The following is a 17607-nucleotide window of genomic DNA, read 5'->3' as shown; positions in this document are numbered from 1 at the left end:
GCGCTGAAAAAAAAGGAATTGACTTCAATGGGTTCCTTTTTCTGCTAAGTGTCCTTAACACTTAACTGCTTGTTACCATTCATTACATATTTTGATTTACAGGCAGGCAAATGAGCTACACTGTTTCTGGTCGTGGATGTGGAGCCTGGTGAATGGTGCTACATGGGCTCCCTTCATAGGAGGGAACATACTATATATGGTGGTGACCTGTACTAGGTGTGTACTGAGCTGTGGATGAGTATAGCAAATGTTAGGTGTAGCTGTGACAGGCTGTGTAGTCATGGGAGAGCTGCCGCAGAAACCAGCCTAGCCTGAGAGCGTTAGAATATGCAGGGAGTAAGACTAGAACTTATAATACTAAAATCCTCTTGAGCAGTGAAGCGGGGGCTCTAGACCTGCTTGGGACTGCCATGTCTTAAGATGACTCTCAACAGAAAGTATCACTGAATTATTGCAAGCAGTTTGGTATTGCTTACTAAAAAGTGCCATGGGCTAAAGGGGGGTGGGGCTTGGAAATATTGCTGTTCGTGACTAATGAATGAGGTAGTGCCCTTCTATAAGGGCTGTTTTAACACGTTGGTGGGCCCTGTGCAAAGATTTCATAAGTGGGCCCCCATCACTCCAACCTAGAAATACCTGACCTGCACAAATTATAATGCTCCCCCAAGGGCCCCCGCATAGTATAACACCATTTAGTGGCTCTCACACAGTAAAATGGCTCCCTGGTGGCCCCATACAATATGCCGCTTATAATGTCAAGTGCCCCCACAGTATCATGTGCTCATCCCAGGTTGCCCTCACAGTATCATGTCCCACCACACTGACATGCCCCCCTCATGTTGCCCCCACAGTATCATGTCCTCACCCCAGGTTGCCCCCATAGTTTCATGTGTCCCCCAGGTTGCCTCCACAGTTTTCTGCCCCCCCTCCCCAGTTGCCTCCACAGCTTTGTGTCCCTACTGTATATATATATATATATATATATATATATATATCCTATTAATATTATAAATATGAAAGTTTGTGGGTTTGTGTGTTTGGATGTTTGTTCCTCAATCACGCAAAACCCATAGTTAATACACCCGATTGCGCAATAGGCTACTTTTCGTCACAATAGCACACATACGTTTGTGCCAGGACCCCCAGAAAACCCAAACTCACACCACCATCTCTGCAATCTCACACACTTTGGACCATAGCAAGCCACAAAATTCATATTGCCCTCTACAGCCGATCCCCTAACCCCACACAATCTCATATACATAAACTTTACCACTTTGCCCCTCACCTTAACGATACTCCAGGAGGCTCTCTTTAACGCTCCAGAGCAGCCATGTTTGCCGACCCCCACCGCTCTGACAATCCGCGACACCGCCCACCCATGTCAATACCCCTAGGCGGTCTAATAAATGCAAAAACATAAACAAAAAACAAGGGAAAAAAATAAAATACAAAATAAAAAGTATTACAAATTCATTTCCCCCCCCCTTTCCCTAGAACACATATAAAAGTAGTTAAATACTGTGAAACACATACATGTTAGGTATCCCTGTGTCCGAAATCGCCCGCTCTACAAAGCTATACAAATATTTTGCCTGGATGCTTAACGCCGTAGCGGTAAACATACTGAAAAGTCCAAAACCGCTGTTTTTTCACTATTTTCATTATCATACAAATATCAATCAAAGTTGATCAAACCAATAGCATTTCCTGAAAATGCAACAACTAAAAACTACACCCGGCCCCGCAAAAAAAGACATCCGCCGACACAGACAAATAAAAAAGTGACTGCTGTCAGAATATGGCAACTTTTACAAACAAAAAAATGTCAACACACTACTGGCAGCAAATAACAAATCATACAATGTTGTATATCGAAGTATATTAACTTCAAATACCTCTGTCCCAAAGTCACTATGTACAGTTTATACCAACACCGTATAGCAGCTCAAATACAAATTACATTCAACACAAAAGTCTCACGTATTCTCTGAAATACAGCAACAACAAGATACAAAGTTACATGTCATATCCCATACCTTATACACAGTACGAAAACCTTACCCGCGCCTGTATATACCCACTGCTACAATCACCGCAGATGAAGTCGCGGGTACCAGCTAGTATTATATATATATACTGTATATATAAATAACAATCCGGTCTGTCAGCAACTTGTATGGATGGAAAATGTCCTTTTATTGGAAAAAGCAGTACACCACGTAATGGTCCACACTGGGACCTTTCTCAAGTGGACAGATACGTGGTGTACTGCTTTTTCCAATAAAAGGCCATTTTCCATCCATACATTGACAGCGGTTTTTACACCACTTTTTTACTTTATGTTTTTCTCAACTTTTTCACATCATGTATCTTTATTACTTTTTAATGGATTGAATTAAAAGCTATTTTGTAATGGAGCAGACAAGCGTTGCGGATCTTCTATTTTCTTCTATGTATACAAACAATATATGTCCTGCCCCTTCTTCAGGTGGCTTTTGCTTGACTCTCCCATAGAAATGAATGGCAGGCAGATTATGGAGCAGTTTTTTTTAAGCAGATTTCAGAAATTCACATTAAAATCGCCTTCAAATTCCTAAAACAGATTTTTTCTGCCTGACCAAATAGTAACCACAAGCAGAGCACAGACAAGCTGTATTCTACACTGTCTGCTGTTATAAAGCGTCCCCATAAGGGTCTAAACAAGGTCACAATTCAGTGACTGCAGCTCTGACGAGGCCACATGATTAGGCCGCAGGGAAGCCCCCGGCTCCAGTTACATACACAGCCCCGCCGCTCAGTACAGTGAATAGCCACGCCTTACGCCCTAAGCTACGCCCCCTAAGCGCCTGTCCCCGCCCTATACATACACTGTGCTGGTCTCCGCCGCTATACGCACAGGCCAATTCTGAGGGGGCGTGGCCAGATTGGTTGCCGGTCAGTCACGTGGGAATGTCTAGTAAATCCCTTACCCAGGAGTGCGCGCCCGGGGCTCGGTTCTCTCTGGGATGCGCGGTTGTTGCTCGGGCTCACGTCCTCACACAGCGCCCCATAAGCCTCACTGCTGGCCGTGCTATAAACACATAGTGGCTGCTGAGCTGCTTATTCAGGAACTCCAGGGGTCAGGACACTAGGGCGGCAGCATGGAGTACTTGCTACAGGTGAAGCTGGGCTGTCTGTTTGGGCTGCTGCTCCTCACCCTCTTCTTTGGATTGATTCCGTCCAGAATGAAATGTTTCCAGGTTGGGAGAGGTGAGTCCTTGGCATCAGGCTATGTCTAGTGGCTGTGCCCTGCAATATATGGTACCCTGCAGTATAATAGTATATCGTATACGGATTAGATTGACCCCTAACATATATACACAGCGATGTATACTTCATCTAGGCAGGGTCATGTGACTACCTGTACCCTGCAGCCTTCTGCATCACGTGACAGTCTCCCGACAGTGAGTCATGTGACCACAGGACTGTGCAGTATATTCCACAGACTGTTCCCTCTTATTGTAACTTCCCCATAGAGGTTATTTATAGCTGCAGTGTTCTATGTCTGCATTCACACTAGTGAGCAGTGCTGCTCTGGAGATCCTTAGTGTCACTGAATATGTAACTAATGTGTGTAGTCACACCAGCCGGTGTGCAGATAAGCCTGTGACTTGCACTTTACATCTGGAAAATCAGTGCATTCTCTTTGGTGTTTTCCACTAAGGACACATCACTGAGCCTTGTACATCTGGGAGGGTCCTGGGCCTGAGCCGAACTTGCACAGCGAAGGACTGCCATCTTATCCGTGACAGCTGTCTGTCTGAAAGAAGGGCATCGGCCTCAGGCAGCGGCTTATATGACAGCATGGTAAAATGCATTGTTGTACTAGTGTGTGATCCCATCACTGGTATGGTGCTTTCCTGAACTTCTAGTTGCTGGGACCCCACAGATCAGTCACAAGAAGAGTCAGTGGCACTCACACTAAGAGACCCTCATAGTCTAATAAGGAGAGGCAGTCAAACATAAAAACAGTGTTATTTACCTGTGCTCGGCTCTAGAGCAGCCAGGACAGGTAAGTAGTACTGTTTTTATGTTTGATTACCTCCCTGTGGCCTCGGCTACTGATACTCTGAGGGTCCGAATAGACCCTCAGAGTATAATTGTAATTCATGGGTGACTAACCCCACAAACTACTATTTGGGGGGGGGGGGGACTCTCACCGCAGTGCGTACCCTCAGGGATAGTTGGACATACACCCAGGAAAACACACACCGCACCTTGAGAACCACTGCCCTAGACCACCAGGATGTTTACATTTTTTTTATTATTATAATTGTTTTCATGTCTTGTCTAAACTCGGGTGTGTCTTATAGACCATTATATCTTGAAGTCAGGAGAACAGAGTGCTTGCTTATTTTTTCACAGGTCTGTCTATGTTACTATAAACTGAAGAAATAGTTCATTATTAATGATGTGCAGATTACCTCTGGATTTTGTATAAACAGATCTAGCTCTTGAAGTGCAATGTAAACACTTATATGACAATTCACTGCAGTTTTAGGGTTTACCTTTACATACAAATGCAGGAATATTGCATATAAACTTTATTTTGCATCATAAGGAACCTTTTATAATTCTTAGTTTTCAGCAGTTGCGTGCACATTATTGGAAATGGCCAATATGGGTTGTCTCACTAAGACCACCCCTGGCGATGAGTTGACTGTCATAGATCCCACCTTTGGTCAGTTTTTGGGTATGATTCAACAAGGGTTCCTAGTGCAGCACCCTTCCTTTTTGTTCTTCTTTTTTTGCTTCCATACGAAAAGACAACACCGTACTTAAGACAACACCTTTAAGATGAGTTATTGATCGAACCGTATGATATTTATGAAATGCAGTCCTGAACTCTACTGCATTGGTCATTCTGACTGCCAACACTTCTTATATTGTCCTGTAATCTGTTTTTCAGAGACGCAACAGATGTGGTTAAGCTTTATCAGCTGCATAGCAGGAGGAGTCTTCCTGGCTGCCTGTCTGCTGGATATTATCCCGGACTTTCTAAAAGACATGAAGGAGGCGATGCAGCAGCAGCAAATTACAGTATGTGTACTTGTTACAAAGACTGTATATTTTTGTCTGTGAGTTTTGATGGCGTTTATATGGCAGGTGTTGGTATACTCATGGTGTCACCAGTTTGACCAAACCATTTAATAAGCTCACCATGTAAAGTCTGTATTACACAACCAGATCTTGGCCCCTCAAGTGCCGATCAAGGAGAAAGAACATAGATAAGCACTTGTGTACATCAGGCTAATGGAAACTGAATGGGGGAGGAATAGTCTCTGCTGTGATCCTTCTTTCCCTGTGCCATTGCATGGATTTGTAAGGATGGCAGTGCTGCTGATAGCTTGCATTTTCTATTTTGCATAAAAGAAATGATCTGCTGAACATCAAGCGTTTACTCACTAGTCAGCAGCACAAGGAGCCTAGAAGCGCTTGTTGCCAATAATATCCTTGAATATCGGCCCATCTAATAGGGTCTAGACCAAACTAGGGACTAAGACTCCATTTTAGGGAGTTAAACTACCATAATTAGAACAAGCTCCAATACTGGAAGCTGCTGGCAGGCGTCTGCTGTATAATGAGCCAATGCCTTTCATCTAACCAGACATTATGATGTAAATGTATGTCAAGTGTTAGGAAGTGGATAGTAGGAAACACAAGCGTTTACTATAGAGACATGTCTACAGCAGTGAAAAGTCAATGTCAAGCCCGAAATGGCCCGCTCCTTAAAGTAGACATGTCAGATGACCCCTGTGCAGGAGAGATGCCATGGGTACCCCAAGATGGGTATACCCAATTTAGAGAATTGCTGTTTATTCCTCTGTCAAGCTCCAAATGTGAATGATGTTTGTTGGGATTGTGAAATTTCCAGAGGGACTGTTTTTCATTTTGTTAAATGCAGAGAACGTGTTACATTTGTACTCTTATTTGTTTCATTTCATTTACATCTTTAGACTGATTTTCCTCTGCCAGAATTCATCCTGGGTATTGGAGTCCTCCTGGTCTTGATTGTAGAGCGCATTGTTCTGGAGTGTAGTAATGGGATGACTGAAGAGAACACCCCATTATTATCTGGTTCATCAAACTCTTCAGCTGTTCAGGATCCTTTCCACAACCACTCGCACAGCACCCAACATCATGATGTAGAACATGCAAGGCGCCACTTCCATGTGGATTTCAATGCTCACTCTTCCTTCCGTTCCTTTATACTCATCCTCTCCTTGTCTCTGCACTCTGTCTTTGAAGGAATAGCCATTGGACTGCAGAGCGCACAGTCAGAGGTCCTACAAATAGCAGTTGCTATTCTTATCCATAAAAGTATCATTGCTGTGAGTCTATCGCTGCTATTGATGCAGAGCAATGTGAAAACCAGATGGTTTGTACTCTCAATTGTCACGTTTGCCCTGATGTCACCTATTGGCATAAGTATAGGGATTGGGGTTATGGAAACCCAAGCCAATGGCAGCATCCTTGTCCAGGCTGTTCTGGAAGGTTTAGCTGCTGGAACCTTTGTCTACATAACATTCCTGGAGATTTTACCCCATGAACTAAACTCGCACAAATGGCGTCTTCCAAAACTAATTTTCATTGTGTTGGGGTTCTCTGGTATGGCGGGACTGAGGTTTTTAGGTTGAAAATGATCCTCCATGTTTTTGAGGATGCTTTTTGCCAACTTTGTGCCTAAAACTGTTTACCTGAAAGACTTGAGGGAAGGGAATAGATTTTATTTTTTTTTTATGCACTGAACAATTGTGTAGATGTCATCTTTATTATGGACTTTCGCAAATATGTTTTGCTCCTCATAACTCATAAATGACCCCACAGGAGAATTGTTAAAGCATTAGGATTCTCAATAAACTAAACATGGACATTTCTAGATTTTGATAGCAAAATTTTATTTTCGTTATTAAAGCATCTTTTAAAGTATTCTATTTTAGCCAGTCTGGTGCTTGGGGGAGGAGGGGGACCACAGTCAGTACTCATTTATTTTATAAGTAAAATTGGTTTTCTGGGAAATAACATGGATGGCTTATCCTAAGAATAAGTCCTCAATGTTTACCAGTGGAAGCTCAACATCTAGACCCTCATAGACAGGTATTATTAATATGCGGGATGTCTCGCTGAATCCAGACATCTCTCAAGCTACATTCTACGAACGTAGACAGTCAGTGTCATTTCCTGGAACAGACCTTTAATCATCATTGCCTTTATTTGCACTATATGGGAGGAATCAATAATAAACTGTTAATAAATTCTATTGTTAATAAAGCCTATTGTGTTTGCTTATCATCTGTATTTTATGTTTAAATAATTGTCCAACTCACTTTTATTGATGACCTACCCTGAGGATAAGTCATCAAGAGATCAGGTGGGGGCTGGGGCAGTTGTTTGAAGGGGCCTTAGCCCTTGTACATTGCTTGTTTGTATGATTAAACATGGTGGTAGTTACATTACACATTGTTACATAACAGTCGTTCAGTGTAAACTGAGATGAGTCTCTTCCAACAGCTGATCAGCAGGCGTCCCTGATGTCAAACTCCCACTTATCTTATTGATGACCTATTCAAGGGACAGACTATTAATCACAATATGACCAAAATCGAAACTCCGCTCAATCAACGAGAACTTGCTCACATTTAGTGACAGGATATATCAGTAACTGTATGCTATCCAATCCTTATTACTTGTATAATAATAATATCCAAAATTCATGGCATGCAACATGAAAAGTGGCCTAAAATAATCATTCATTAATCTAAATGATTTGTTCAATAATTTGACTTTGAGTTGGGTCATAATTGCTCAGCCGTAACCAATTCTGAGAATAGGTGTTAAATAAAAATGGAGATTTGACGGATTTCTCAACTCCTTTTTATACCTATCCTTAGCACAGGTAATTTTTAAAGGGGTTTTTCCATCTCTTCTTCTCGCTTCCTGTATTACTCAGCAAGATGGAGGAGGCTACTTTGACTGATGAACAGGACACTGAAGTATTGCAGTAGATATAGACTTTCTGCTTTTACCACGAGAGATTATGATTACTAGAAATGTAATATAAATGTAGATCAATTACATTACATGGGTTTGTATAGAACACTTAGCATGGTTCTACAGAGAACAGACTGTTATCTTTGTGTTTTAATTGGGCAGGGTTCACATTATTAAGGTGTCTGTTTAAAAAAAACACTTGTCATAACAGACATTAACGGATTCTTAAGGCGGGTTCACACTTGCACCCAGTCTGCACTTTGCAGGTTTCCGTTCTCTGCCCGAGAAACTGAACAGGAGACGGAAACTGGCAGTCACTTTTCAAACCCATTCAAATGAATGGGTTTGTAAAGTGTCCGCCCACAAGCGTCTTCTGGTCTCCGTGGCGACACCGTTGTGTGTTTGTTTTGTTTTTTTTGTTTTTTTGTTTTTTTAACTGGACACAAAGTCGGACATGCAGGACTTTGTGTCCGGTTAAAAAAAAAAAAAAACAAACTGTTTTGCTGCGGAGACCACAAAACGCTCACGGGTGGACACTGACTGCCGGGTTTCCGTCTCCTGTCAGCAGAAGATGGAAACCCACAAAGCGGAGACCGGGCGCTGGTGTTAACCCGCCCTTACTGATGTTAATGTGCCAGTTTTTTTTTTAACTGATCAATTTAATGGATCAGTTTAAAAAATGGACACGCTAGCATCAGTGTCAGTTAGCGTCTATTTTTTTTATTTTTTTAAATTTTTTTAATACTCTCGTTTTTTGTTTCTGCTTTCTGAGCATCCGCAGAAAACAGACACAAAATAATGGACAGTAAGTGATGGCTATCAGTTACTGTACGTTGTAAGTCCATTGCCCATAGACTTCAATGTTAAAAAAATAACGGATGTTTGTCATCCATCAAGAATCTGTTTTTTCAAACGGACACAAGTCCTGCATGTAGAAATTTTTTGTCTGCTGGAAAAAACAAACTTCAGACGGATTGGGTGTAAATGGACACAAGATAAAATCCCATTGAAAAGAATAGAAATTTTAACGGATTTCTGAAGGTTCAACTAGTGTCCATTGCTAAAATCTTATAACTGACAATAGCTGTGGACTCTACTGATGGTCACCAATGGTATTGTGAATGCCCCTTTTTAGAGGAGTCATCTGTCCTGTCTTTGGCAACCCCTTTAAATCTTCTTATTTTGTTATGCCTTGTATTACACTAGATTTTTTTTTTTTTTTTTCACCTTCACGAAAACTAGAAATATATAGAGCTTAAAACCACCTCAAAGAATTTGAATTCCATATAACTTTAGCTAGACATCATGTGGCTAAATATATTTTTGACAATAACATGGTATTAACGGATATTTCTGTGATAACATTGGTTGTCCAGTTTTAGATAAATATTGAGAGACCAATGTTATTTTTTTGTCCAATGAAAAGTTCTACAATTTTCCAATATATTTTCTGTATTAATGCCTCAGTTTTCTAGATCTGTTTGCTGTTAGTTCATGGTCATGTGATGAGCACTCAATAGGGTGTTTGTTGGACTACTTTGCAAGCTTCACCTGGCAGTTTTGTTTGTACTAAATGCATCTGAAATTAATCGCTATTGTACTCTGGGGTCTCTTTGGACTGAAGAGTATAATGATTGGAGGCCTAGGAGAGGAAATTAAAAATAAAAATCAGTGTTACTATAAAGGGCCTCTGCAGGCACATGGGTCACGCCAGGGGTTCGTTATACGGGTTCATTGAAGAGGCCTGGAGATCAGTAGAGGTGAGTAACACGTTTTTGTTTTTTGTTCTCCTGATCCTCCGATCATTATACTCTGTGGTCTGAAGAGACCCCAGAGTATAATAGGTCAGGAGAGGTGAACTAAAAAAAACTATGGATTCTGTTGAACCTGTAAATTTTTGCAGTATTTGCAATGAACATGATGGGGCCATTGGAGGACATAATGCTGTGTGGTGAGACCACTGTGGGGCATTATATTGTATGGAGGGCACTATGGGGCATTCCTTATAAAAAGGGTCATTGGTTGAATTATAACTGGGATCTTTAATATAAGGGTGCATTCACACTACGGATACGCTGACTGATTCTGAACATTAAAACACGTTCAGAATCAGCACGTATAAAGCAGATCCCATTCATTTCAATGGGAGCCAGCATACGAGCGCTCCCCATTGAAATGAATGGGCTGGGTTTTTTTCTCTACGAGCGCTCCCATTGAAGTGAATGGGAGTGTTTATAAGCGTTCACATGTATGGCTCGGAATGAGCCAAGTGCTTACTCCTATATTATGGGGGCATTGGATCATCTGATGTATAAAATGTATAGAGACATCCCCTGCATGGTGTAATGATCGCAGCCGGAGAGGTACTGGCCCACGGCCAGCTGGAAATGGCCGGGGCCCTCAATCATCATGATAGTGGTCAAGGAAAGTCTTCTTCCCTGACCGCTGTACCTATTGTCTCTTGGGAGCACATAATACTGTGTGGGGGCCATTGCGAAGCACATGATACTGTGTTTTTGGAGCAGCCATTTCCTGCCTGCACCTCCCTGTGACGTGAAAGATAACCCTTCTACTGTCACCATCCTACCTAGACAGCGACAGCAGTGATCGTAGGGTTGAAGCTCCACCCCCAGTGCACCAACTGCCTCACTTGCACATGACTTCAAAGTTGTTTTTCGATAAATCTACAAAAGTGACATACATAAGCAACATACAGCTATGTTGTTTCTCAATGTAATGTACTTTATAACATCAATAGACCAATATTAGTTTGGTAAAGTCTGACACCTGGGGCTTACATGATCAGCTGTTCGAAGAGAATGCGGTGCTTGGATAAGCTACACTTCAATTTTTAGGCCTGTGACGTGAAATCCATTAGTCACCTGGCCATGTTCATGCTCAGTACCATTGAAATAAATGGGACTGAGCAGGGTCGGACTGGCCCACCGGTAAACCGGGGGATCCACCGGTGGGCCCCCGAGGCTGACTATTAGTTTTCATTTCCAAATGTACTTTCAGGGACTTCAGGGGCCCGATCGGGATATTCAGGGGCCCGATCGGGCTCCTGACCATCCCAAAATGGGCCCCTGTACCATTCCCTGCGAGTGTGTGAGAATTAGCAGGCGCGGGGCTTCTCCTCCCTGCGCTGTGCACTGCCGGCATGTAGCAGGACGTGTGCTGCCCCTCCCCCACACAGATCGGAGAGTGCAGGGGGAAGTCTGCAGAGCTTTCACCACAGGCCAGACAGGACAAAGCTGCACAGGAGCCTCCTTCATATCCAGTGAACCAGGCCAAATGTAAGTACATTTTTTGGGTAAAAATATGTATATTTAATGTTTGTATATTTGTGTAAAGTCTCTGATGTACTGTGTGAGCCCTGTATGCTTGTAGATAGGTGTGTGTATATATGTATGTATATTTAATATGTGTATATTTGTGTAAAGTGATAGATAGGTAGGTGTGTGTGTGTATATGTGTATGTATATTGTACATGAATGTATGTGTGTAAATATATGTTATTTGTATTAGGCCTGGTTCACACCTGCGTTCAGTATTCCTTTTTGGGAAGTCCACTTGGGGTTCCCCCGAACAGAAACCTATACACATTAAAAAGCGGTGAGCAATGAAACCACACGGACCCCATAGACAATAATGGGGTCCTTGTGTTTTCCTCGCGGTGTCCACATGAATCACGTGGAGAGAAAAGGAGTACTTGCAGCACTTTTCTCACCACACGATTCATGCGGACACTGCAGGGAAAACACATGGACCCCATTATAGTCTATGGGGTCCGTGTGGTTTCATTGCTCACCGCTTTTTAATGCGTATAGGTTTCTGTTCGGGGGAACCCCAAGCGGACTTCCCAAAAAGGAATACCGAATGCAGATGTGAACCAGGCCTAAGTATATCCAGCATATGAGTGTGTTTCTGTTTTCTTCTGTACATGTCTACCATTATGCATACTAGAATTGTATTTTATAGTGTGATATTCAGTATACTGAGATGTTACAGGGGTTATCCAGGAATTACAGTTCTCTGCAAGGGATAAAGTCACAAATAAGAAAAAAAGCAAAACCCATACTCGCCTGTCCCCGGTGTCTCCCACGTCCGTCTGGTCCAGTGGCTCCCGGAGCGATGTTCTAGCAGATGTCATCGCCACACGTGACTGCTGAGGCCAATCAGCGGCCTAAGGAAAGGACACGTGACATCACAGGTGACATGAGAGTGATATCGCGGTTTCTTTCCTTAGGCTGCTGAGGCAGATGATTGACTTCATCAGTTACGTGTGGCGAGGACTGAAAAAACTCTGGGGCACCGCTGGAGCGGACAGGGGTAGGAGAATCAGGGACAAGTGAGTGTGGGTTTTATTTTTTTTCCTTCACCGGCCTCCTTGTAGAAACCTGTAATTCCTGGGCAAACCCTTCAAGGATTAGGCCCTACTGAGCAAAACACAGCTAACGCTGGATTCACACCAGCGTCTGGTTTCCGTCTTCTGCATGCAGAAGATGGAAACCTGTCGGACCAAGTCTGGCCGTGAGCGCCAGTGAGCGTTTTATGTTCTCTGCGGCAAAACCGTTTTAAACCGGACACAAAGTCCTGCATGTCCGACTCTGTGTCCAGTTGAAAAAAACAAAAACATTTTGCCGCAGGGAGCACAAAACGCTCACAGGTGCTCACGGACGCACACTTCATTTGAACGGGTTTGAAAAATGCCTGCAGGTTTCCGTCTCCTCCCCAGTTTCGGGCAGGAAATGGAAACCTGAAAGTGGAGAGCCGGGGCACAGATGTGAAGGAGCCCTTAAAAACGCTTTCTATTTTTTTTAAGCACACAAGCATACTCTCCTGTTCCCAGTGTCTCCCAGTGCGGTCCAGTCCGGCATGTAACTACCAGCAGAACTGCAGGACCGGAGCACTGGGAACACATGAGTGTGGTTTTTTTTTGAGTGCTTTGTTTTTCACCTCCCCGGAATAATTATAATAAAAAAAAAAAATTATTCTGGACAACCTCTTTAAAGTGTGGGGCATTCGGGGGGGAAATTAAAGGGGTTGTCCAGGCATAATTTTCTATGGTTTATTGTCAGCATAGGCTATAAATGCCTGATCTGTAGGAGCCGACACCCAGCCCTCAGACCGATCAGCTGTATGGAGCCACTTCTGGCACCAGTCCTGTACACAATACGGGGCCAGAAGCAGAAAGCTCTGTCCACTGTATATCAGCCGGCACCTTCTCTGCATCTCGGCACTTATTGAAGTCAGTGGGAGCTGAGCTGCAGTGAATCTGCCAGGCAACTATACAGTGGATGAAGCTTTCTGCTTCCAGTCCTGTATTGTGTACAAAATGGGCGCCAGAAGTGGTTCCGTACAGCTGATGGGGCCGCGTATCAGCCCCCTAATGATCAGGTATTTATGGCCTACCCTGAGGATACGCCATAAAAATAATTAAGCCTGGACATCCCCTTTAATATGTATATGTATGAGTGTGTAGGTAACTGTTGTGTGCAGTTTTTGGAAATCGCAGCATGTCATTTATACCTACAGAAACACTTACAGTATCCCTATAGATATAATGGGAGCAGAAAGTCCTCGGAGGAAACCTCTGTAGAGTTTCTGCAAAAAGCGCTGCAGGAAAAACTGATGTGTTGGCGCCAGGGGTTTTCCCGCAGTGTTTTTTTGCTGTGGGACGCTGTGTTAGGCCTTGTCCTTATAGTGTGGTGTACAGTATATTGAGATGTTAAAGAGGAGCTCTCACCACCTGGGACACATGCAGTTTAATACACTGCTAGAGAGCTGACAGTGCGATGAATTCAGCGCACTTCCGGCTTTCCCGTTCTGTGCCCCCCCGGTGAAGAGCTATCGGTGCCGGTACCGTAGCTATTCAGTGTCAGAAGGGCGTTTCTGACAGTCAGTCCGGAACGCCCTTCCTCACAGCAGCGCCTATAGCACTGTACTGTGCGCTCAGCGTCATCGCTGCCTGGTAAGCAGCGACCCCTCTCATAGTACAGCGCTATAGACACTACCGTGACGAAGGGCGTTCCTGACTGACTGTCATAACGTCCTTCTGACGATGAAGATCTACGGTACCAGCACAGAACGTGAAAGCCAATAGTACACTGAATTCAGCGCACTGTTGGCTTTCTAGCGGTGTATTAAACCTCATGTGCCCCAGATGGTGAAAGGTCTTCTTTAAGGATTAGGCGCAACAGCAAGATGCAGCTAAAAAAACATTGTGGGAAAAAAATTGCAGTGAATCTCAATATATTTTTTCCACAGTGTTTTTCATTGAGCTTTTGTCCCCAGCACCCCGTTTGTCCCCGCCTGTGTCTGTTGCACATTGTATGGCGGGTGAGCAGCATGGCTCCTGATATGTTATTACCTTCAGCCGCCCTGTCTTGGTATCGCTGGTTTGCAGGGTCCTGATGGTGGGCCCCTAGAAATAATTCCACTGGTGGGCCCTAGACACCCCAGTCCGACCCTGGGACTGAGTTGCAATAGAAAGCATAGCCACTATACATTGTACATGGCTGTGTTTGGTGTAAATGGAATAAAAGGTTTTTTGTTTTTTTTTGTTTAACACAACCCTGTCAATGCAAAGCATAAAAAAGTCTGTAAATAAGACACCCCCCAAAAACATTCAGTTCCACAGCACTCCCTCTATGTTACAGATTTCAACCTTTGCAAAACACAGAGTGGAAGTGAACTTTGTACGCTTAAAAGCAGTTTTCCAGAACTAGGATATTGATTGCAGTGTCCTCTTCCCTGCAGGCATAGCGCTGTACATTACACAGTGGCTATGTTTGGCACTGCAAATCAGCCCCATTCACGTGAATGGCACTAATCTGCAGAATGGTTATGTGAACAATGGACAATGATATCACTGGTCTAAGAAGAGGTAGTGGTGCTCTGGGTGTGAGACTTTACCAATCTATTGTTGATGGTCCAGACTAAGGAAAGGTCATCAACATGAGGGTCCATTTACACGGAGGAAGTTGGCGCTGATTCTGGCGCAGAATCCGCTTCAGAATCAGCGCTGAAAAAAAAAAAAGACTCCCATTGACTTCAATGGGTTCCGTGCGGAAAATGGAACCCATTGAAGTCAATGGGAGTCTTTTTTTCGGCGCTGATTCTGATGTGGGTTCTGCGCCAGAATCAGAGCCAACGTCCTCCGTGTGAATGGACCCTCATAGTACTGGAATACTGCAACAAGTAACATAAGATGGAGGGAGCTAATTTTAATGCATTGTTTTAATGGTTTCAATCTTAGTCACTGGCACAGGCCAGGTCATGGAGACCTAAACTGGCCATAAACTCCAACTGAACTAATGTGTATTAAGGCTTCCAAGTCCCCTTGATAATAAGGAAAGTAGCTGCTTAAGTGTTAACTCATTTAATGGCTAAGAAAAATCAAAGAAAAGAACATAATCCCACTGAGATAAAAAGTATAATTTATTAAATGATTAAAAAAAATCACATATACAACAATAGCAAAAAACAAAACAAAACATATTATTAAAAACATAAACCTACATAGACAAAAGGGGGAACACATGAAGTTCTACTACTGGTAATGGGTATACCAGGCAAAAGCAATGTACAATGAAAATGAAGGAGTACGCACCTACTCAGGAGCAGTAAGATGGAGGTGTATGTAACTCACTACCAAATGAAGGCAATGTCTAATGAAAATAAAAGCATATGCACCAATCAGGAATAGTAAGATGGAGGGTGTATGTAACTCACTGCCAAGTAAAGGTAATCAGGTCAGACATGATAATCCTGTGTATAAGGCCATAAAGCAGAGAGAAAACATAACGCGAAGTGACATTACTTTACCAGGGATGAAAGACCCAGCACTAACTCACGACGCACGTTTCGCCCCAGATCGGTGACTGAGCATAACAGCTTGTACCAACACAGGGAAACAACTGAGCTTTAATGTTCACCGCAGTCGCACCCCCAGAAAATTGATGACCCATATAATAGGACATCCGTTTTAGTTTCCTGGGGTGCGACTGTCATGAACTAGAGCACAGTTGTTTCCCTGTGTTGGCACAAGCTGTTATAATCTGTACTTTTGTAACGCACTTTTCTCACCAAGGGATTCAATGAACAGAGAGTGTTGTGGACTGTGGGTTAGTGGGAACCCTACTGAGGTGGTTGTCCAAATCAAGTCTATGGGACAACTGCTGTAATACTCACTATAGCGAAAAGTAAGCAGGAGAGCACTGTAGCTCACGCTGGCACAGGGAAGGTGCTGATCTGTGGGGTCCCAGCAGTTCGATTTCCGGCGATCTAAAATTGATGTCCTGTTTTTCTTCAGATGTTGCTGCAGTTTATCTGAGCAGCAAACCTTTTGTGTTCCCATAGAAACAATACAGATGAATGCTCCGTTATCAGTCTGGGATATTTCACTTCTATGGAAATAAATATCTGAAAATTAATTTTCTCAGCATAATCTCAAGCATTCCCGTCTTTACTCTCACATGCATCTATCATACAACTATCCTGGTCACGTCATACATCTAAATGCATTGACTCGGCTTATCTTTGAATCTACATCTGTCCAGGATGACTGAAGGCAGGAGAACCTTTCCTTTGAGAACTGAACACAACGCTTATCCTTTTTACTGGAGAATTGCTCATCTGAATGTAAAATCTGTTACGTGGTTATTTCTATAAGGTTGACCATAGAGGGCAGTGTTGCTTGAGACAGAAATCATTTGGCTCTTATGCCTGGTTCACATCTGCGTTTGGTATTCTGTTCGGGGAGTCTGTATGAGGAACCCCCCAAACGGAATACCAAACACATTGACAAGTGGTGTGCAGTGAAAGAACACGGACCCCATAGACTATAACGGGGTCCGTGTGCTTTCGGCCCGGTGTCCGCACAGAACATGTGGACAGAAAAGTACTTTGTGATCTATTTTCTTCTCCACATGACCCGTGTGCGTTCACTGCTCACCACTTGTCAATGCGTTCGGTATTCCATTCAGGGGGTCCCCATGCGGACTCCCAGAACGGATTACCAAACAGAGATGTGAGCCAGACATTACTATTCTTCTCTGCATTTGCTAGATGCAATGGTATTCAGTCATGTAGTAACTTTTTACCCTTTTCATTTCTTCTTTTTTAGAAATTCATCTTTTTCCTCTTAGGTCTGCAAAGTGGTTAGGTCCTTGATGTTGGAATGGTACGACTGCACCACCAGGTGGCGGTGTTCTTTGAAGTTTAATTTAACTGTACCTAATTAGGTTATATAACAGCACGGTGTTTAATCTTTCGTTATGTTCCCCTATATGCTAATTTTCAAGGTGCTTTGTACTCTATAGTGCCATAAAGGGCTGCGTTTTTTTTTTATTTAAAAGTCTCAGAATATTATAACGTATTTACCTTTCCGATCACAACACTGCACCCCTCTTACACAGGGGTGAAGCTATAGGCAGTGCAGCAATAGCAATTGCTATTGAACCCTGAAAGTACTCCAAAGGTCCCTCTTCCACATAAAATCTAGCATTATTGTACATGACACAGGGGAGGGTGGGGATCTCATTTTGTATTGGGGGCCAGGCTGTCCCT

At 43.2% G+C, this 17607-nt stretch overlaps 1 protein-coding gene across 1 annotated transcript; it reads left to right on the top strand.

Annotated features, from left to right (window-relative positions):
* Positions 1-2990: 2990 nt before the first annotated feature.
* LOC142204863 (zinc transporter ZIP1-like) lies at positions 2991-7333 on the top strand. Its single transcript, XM_075276190.1, has 3 exons — positions 2991-3252; positions 4952-5082; positions 6000-7333. Exons 1-3 carry the CDS (start codon positions 3144-3146, stop codon positions 6678-6680), a joined length of 921 nt encoding a protein of 306 aa, XP_075132291.1. The 5' UTR covers positions 2991-3143; the 3' UTR covers positions 6681-7333.
* Positions 7334-17607: the final 10274 nt, after the last annotated feature.

The sequence above is a fragment of the Leptodactylus fuscus genome, chromosome 5 (genome assembly GCF_031893055.1).
Source record: "Leptodactylus fuscus isolate aLepFus1 chromosome 5, aLepFus1.hap2, whole genome shotgun sequence".
Taxonomy (NCBI): Eukaryota; Metazoa; Chordata; class Amphibia; order Anura; family Leptodactylidae; genus Leptodactylus; species Leptodactylus fuscus.
The sequence above is the reverse complement of the archived record's forward strand: the minus strand, read 5'-3'. Positions and strand labels throughout refer to the sequence as shown.